Source organism: Micropterus dolomieu, linkage group LG20 (genome assembly GCF_021292245.1).
Source record: "Micropterus dolomieu isolate WLL.071019.BEF.003 ecotype Adirondacks linkage group LG20, ASM2129224v1, whole genome shotgun sequence".
Lineage (NCBI taxonomy): Eukaryota > Metazoa > Chordata > Actinopteri > Centrarchiformes > Centrarchidae > Micropterus > Micropterus dolomieu.
This window is the reverse complement of record NC_060169.1, coordinates 11503550-11509346: the sequence shown is the minus strand read 5'-3', so window position 1 is coordinate 11509346 and position 5797 is coordinate 11503550. Positions and strand designations below refer to the sequence as shown.

Below are 5797 nucleotides of genomic sequence, written 5' to 3'. Positions count from 1 at the left end.
AAGGGAAGGAAAAGATGTGGTAGAAAAAAGTGTACAAGCAATAGGGATAACCGCACCCTGGAGAGGATTGTGAAACAAAACCCATTTAAAAATGTGGGTGAGATTCACAAAGAGTGGACTGCAGCTGGAGTCAGTGCTTCAAGAACCACCACGCACAGACGTATGCAAGACATGGGTTTCAGCTGTCGCATTCCTTGTGTCAAGCCACTCTTGAACAAGACACAGCGTCAGAAGCGTCTCGCCTGGGCTAAAGACAAAAAGGACTGGACTGCTGCTGAGTGGTCCAAAGTTATGTTCTCTGATGAAAGTAAAGTTTGCATTTCCTTTGGAAATCAAGGTCCCAGAGTCTGGAGGAAGAGAGGAGAGGCACAGAATCCACGTTGCTTGAAGTCCAGTGTAAAGTCAGTGATGGTTTGGGGTGCCATGTCATCTGCTGGTGTTGGTCCACTGTGTTTTCTGAGGTCCAAGGTCAACGCAGCAGGAAGCACTTCATGCTTCCTGCTGCTGACCAACTTTATGGAGATGCAGATTTCATTTTCCAAAAGGACTTGGCACCTGCACACAGTGCCAAAGCTACCAGTACCTGGTTTAAGGACCATGGTATCCCTGTTCTTAATTGGCCAGCAAACTTGCCTGACCTTAACCATATAGGAAATCTATGGGGTATTAAGAAGAGGAAGATGCGATACGCCAGACCCAACAATGCAAAAGAGCTGAAGGCCACTATCAGAGCAACCTGGGCTCTCATAACACCTGAGCAGTGCCACAGACTGATCGACTCCATGCCACGCCGCATTGCTGCAGTAATTCAGGCAAAAGGAGCCCCAACTAAGTATTGAGTGCTGTACATGCTCATACTTTTCATGTTCATACTTTTCAGTTGGCCAACATTTCTAAAAATCCTTTTTTTGTATTGGTCTTAAGTAATATTTTCATTTTCGGAGATACTATTTGGGATTTTCATTAGTTGTCAGTTTTAATCATCACAATTAAATGAAATAAACATTTGAAATATATCAGTCTGTGTGTAATGAATGAATATAATATCCAAGTTTCACTTTTTGAATCGAATTACTGAAATAAATCAACTGTTTGATGATATTCTAATTATATGACCAGCACCTGTATCTGACAAATCCACCATTGCACGATGGAGGGCATACCTTTCGTGTATTTGTGTGAAATCACCCTTTTCCAAAAGAGATTCAGTAAAGTTGAAATATGTCCGGATGAACACTAACTAAAAGTACTTTTGTTTAATTTTAGATAGAATGAAATAAATAGTTGTGCAGTTTGGCAAGATAAATGTACAAAAACAAGGCTGTGCTGAGACTGTTTGAGTTGCTTCTGCTCAGTGAAATCTGACTGGGAGCTGAGCTGACCCGAAGTTGTTATGGAGCTTCTGAAGCCGCAGGACTCTGGGTCACATGATGACCAGGAGCTCCAGCTCGGCAGTTGTACAGCAACACACACTAGAGAGGTGATGTGAGAAAAATACACCCACTCACACACACACACACACACACACACACACCCAGAAACATCTGTGTATGCTGCTGTGTGTGTGTTTCTCAGACTAAGCAGTGGGAGGTGTGACTGAACTGAACCAGTGAACAGGGATGATGTGAAGGATGAGAAGGAGGCTGTTTCACCTAATCCAGACCAGGCCTGTAAAAAGAGTTTTGTTTTCTTTCTGTTACAAAGAGTGAAGCTCAGCTAACACCCTCGCCTGGTGACAAGTGAACCCAACAAGCTACACCAAGCACATTGTTATGTTTGGAAACATTGTTTACAGGCTTTGGCAGAGACTTACACACTGACACTTTTTATATAAAAAAACATCACAGACCCCAACATAGTTACTAACAAGTGCTGAAACAATTAGTCAGTTGATCGATTAGTTGATTATTTTTATAATTGATTGATAATTTAATTAATTTTTTAAGCAAAATGCCACGCATTGGCTGGTTCTATCATAACAGATTTGAGGAGATTTAGATTTTCTCAGTTTTGAATTGTTGTAAATTGGTTTTCTGTATGTATTTGTTTAAAGGCTCATGTGCATCATCTGAAGCCAATTTGGTTCCACATTAAAGTTTGGCTGGAGTGGTGTGGATTTTGGAAAGAAAAAAAGAAGCATTGTTCAGACCAAGAGGAGTAAAGCTGACTAAAACATAAAATTCCTCAGTAAGAACATTACTCTGACTTCTAAGAAGTGGAACAAAAAAAGTCAGGAGGTTGGTCTCCCTGGGATCACAGGCTGTGGGGCGATCCAGGCTTTATTAGTTTTCAGAGGAAGCCACCTCCAGAGGAGAAAATGAAAGCAGGAGGAAGAGGAGAAGGAGGGGGGAGATAGTTACTGTTGTAATATTGAACAGAGGAGCCATGCTTAGAAAGTTAGTCAGATTGGAGTGTAGCATTAAATGTTTTGCTGTGTTGGTTTGTCTGCTTTCATGCGGGAAGAATCATTTCAGAACATATTCAGTTTACTATCACACAAGACTATACGAACCAGAACATATTCCTATTTTAGAAGCTGGGGCCAGTTCATTTTTAAAAAATCATTTTTGCTTTGAAAAATACTTAAATAATTAATGGAGTATCAGGTTCATCGTTTGTTGAGCTATTAATATCTTATTCAACAAATCGTTTCAGCTATAATCTAGAATATTAGTATTGAAGCTATCCTGTTGGATTTGTAGGGTTAAAAAAAATTATGCAGCCTGGTCTGGTACGTTACGGTATATATATTTTCAAATAACTTATCTGTATTCTGTTCCTATCTGGTCTGTTTATTGTGCTGAAGTTTTATAACCATATCTTGACTTATACATGATCAGTTCTGAATCCAAATCCCCTGCGACGTTACTTCACATGCATGTATTTCATCATTTCAAAGAATTATTTAAAGGTCTTTTTGTCTCTATAAACTAAATGACGTGGTAAACTATCATTTCATTGAGGGACCTTTTTAAATCTGTCAGAAGTTAACGTTAGACCTCCTAATCCGTAACAGCCAAAGCTTCTTGTTGGATCATTCACACATGACTAAGTTAACAGTCTACTGCAGCACTGTTAGCATACCGGACCAGAGTACCAAGCTACACTCTAATACCTTTCTGTGCAAAATGTTGCAGTATTGCCAGAATAGAAACGACCTTGTTCTGCTTCAGAAAAATCACTGATGCTCGGCTTTTATAATGTAATTATCAATAGGGGGAAACAGTTTGAATCTAAATACTTAATCCGTCTGTAAAGACTTAACAAACCACTGCAGGTTAGCTTAGTTGTGGTGACGTTAGCTTAACTGTTACTGTCCAAATTTAAGTTTGAGTTAAACAACCTGTTGGGCGACTTTTCTCAGAGTGGATCCCAACTTTTATTTCCGTTCATCTTCTCTTACCTGTCAGACAAACGATAAAAATCCACCACTTCGGCATCAAAAACATTTTCCAAATCCTGCAGGTGAGTTTCATTAAAGTTTTCAGATGAACGTCGTCTTCTTTTCTCTTTCCTCTCATCCCTGGACGATGCGTTGGCTCCCGCAGACAGCTAACGGGACTGCAGCGCGCGAGCAGCCGCACCAGCGTCAAGTGTATCAAAATAAAACTCAAAACATCCGGCTGAGGGTTTCAAAATAAAAGCATTGTTGAAGCACATGATTATACCAGGGAAGTAGTATTGTGAGTTTCAGTGCAAAATGTTGCAGCTTTGCCAGAATAGAAACGACCTTGTTCTGCTAAAAAAAATCACTGATGCTCAGCTTTCATAATATAGTTATCAAATGGGGAAACGTTTGAATCTAAATGCGTAATGCTTCTGTAAAAGCTTAGTCATTGCCTAGGTGCTGCTGTAGGGTAGGGCCCATGCTTGTAGCCTGTTTTGCAAAGTTTGTGAAATACAAATGAACGTGTTACAGATTCATTGCAAGTTACTTTTTAGTCTATACTGCATTCATCTGATGGCTGCAAGTAGCGCCACCTGATTATGTGAAGTATGTATGAAACATACTCAGCGCCTGTGGACCCTGTCATATCTTCTTTAGAGCGCAAAAGTCACAGTTTTATCGGTTATCCTTTTATTGTGAAGTCCACATGACCCCATGTCTAGCAGCTGTCTAGTTGTAACTTTATGCAGCAGGGTGGGAGGATAGATGTCCATTGCTGGGAGGCGCCGAGACGCTCTTGCCATAGACAGGGAAGCAGAGGGTGAAACATTAAACATGGTGAGGACAATATTAACATTTAATTAAACGTATAATAAACGTTTCAGATGTGAGTGAACTTCCCAAATAATAGACTACTAATGAATACTACTACTTAAAATATATATATTTTTACCCCACATGTTGTATTGTGTCATAATATGCAACTTGAGGTGTTTGAGAGGTGTAATGTTGCCATCTAGTGTTCAGGATTCATTCAGAAGCTGCTTTGTCAACTTTATTTAATCAGCTTTATTTTTTACAATATATCATGAATTGAATGCATCTCAAAATGTTTCACAATAACATGACATTTTGATTAAGCCCACTGTAAAACTGATAACATTACTATGAGATAAAAGCACATGTTCATTAGGCTATCATATTTCCTTGCATTTTAACAGAAGCTCAATAAAATAATTCAACATAAAAAAAACATGAAAGTTATGGTAGAAAATCGTGTCCTCTTACATTTAATCTTTTATGTATGATATTTTAATATTATTATTATTATTATTATTATTATTATTACTATTCTCATTATGGCTTATATATGTATTGTGTTTTTTTACTCCAATACTCCTTATTTAGTACGTCTAGATTTACTAGGGTTTAGGTCAGAGCTGTGAGATTGTATTGGTGTTTTCCTCTTTTGCTGTTCCTCTCCTCTTCTGGAATGTTCATTCAAGGCTGAGAGAGGATCTCTGTTCCCCAATACATAGAAACCTAGACTGTGTAAATGATGATGCATCCCTATGCTTGGGGCCAGACGCCTGAAGCCACCCTAGGTGGCAGGTCTCTGGACCAGCTGTATATGTGTTTAAGTACTTCTCTGTTTATTCTCTTTTGTTAAATAAATTCTTCAAAAACAACAGTTGGTTGTAACTCAATTCTTTGCTCAACCCCTCACCAGGAATATAATTTTCACGATAAAGGTGGCATGGCAAGAGATTACAGTTTTTTCTGATGGCTTAAGCACATTTTTTGTAACTATTGGCTATTTTTTGCAAAACTCTACACATATAAGAAAACCCTTCACCAAATCATCAAAACATTGTAATTCTCTTGCAAAAGCTAATAAACCTTTCATTAACTCTTCAAACCTTCGTAAAAATGGTATTTTTGTATCAAAGAGTTAACACAAGCCATCACATTAATAAGCACACAATGCGCCAACTACACACTGATGGTATGAATAAAAAATACATCTGGCTTTTGCTTTCTCTGTGCACAAGGTAGGCTATGTCAGTTTGAGGTCATACTTTTGTCATAGTTAGGGATACAAACTTCAAGTACTGGTGTTTATTTACACACATCAAAACAAACACAAGTGTTTTTTTCCAAGTCAAAACACAAAATAGTAATTTCACTGAAAAATTTAAAAAAAAAAAATCAGTCTACATCGTCTCTCTGGGTCTGGCCACAAAATTTCGCCTACATCACCTGCAATGTCCTCTAGTCTAAGGCACCGGGGAAAATATCTTCTGGAATGCTGTATCCAGGCCTGACATGATGCCTGGTCAATATCCCCACATGCCTCCTCCATTGCCTGTAAAAGGGCTATGCGTTGATGGGGATGACGGTCATAGACCT

At 38.7% G+C, this 5797-nt stretch overlaps 1 protein-coding gene across 3 annotated transcripts in view; it reads right to left on the bottom strand.

Annotated features, from left to right (window-relative positions):
- LOC123958761 (immunoglobulin-like domain-containing receptor 2) overlaps positions 1 to 3564 on the bottom strand; it is a 26440-nt gene extending 22876 nt beyond the window's left edge. For 2 of the 3 annotated variants that reach the window (XM_046032350.1, XM_046032351.1), the window contains exon 1: positions 3404 to 3563. In XM_046032350.1, the coding sequence (XP_045888306.1) occupies positions 3404 to 3521 (118 nt within the window). In that variant the 5' untranslated portion in view covers positions 3522 to 3563. Of the gene's footprint in view, positions 1 to 3403 lie in introns of all 3 variants that reach the window. The other variant, XM_046032352.1, reaches the window with a different exon arrangement.
- Between the last annotated feature and the right edge of the window lie 2233 nt (positions 3565 to 5797).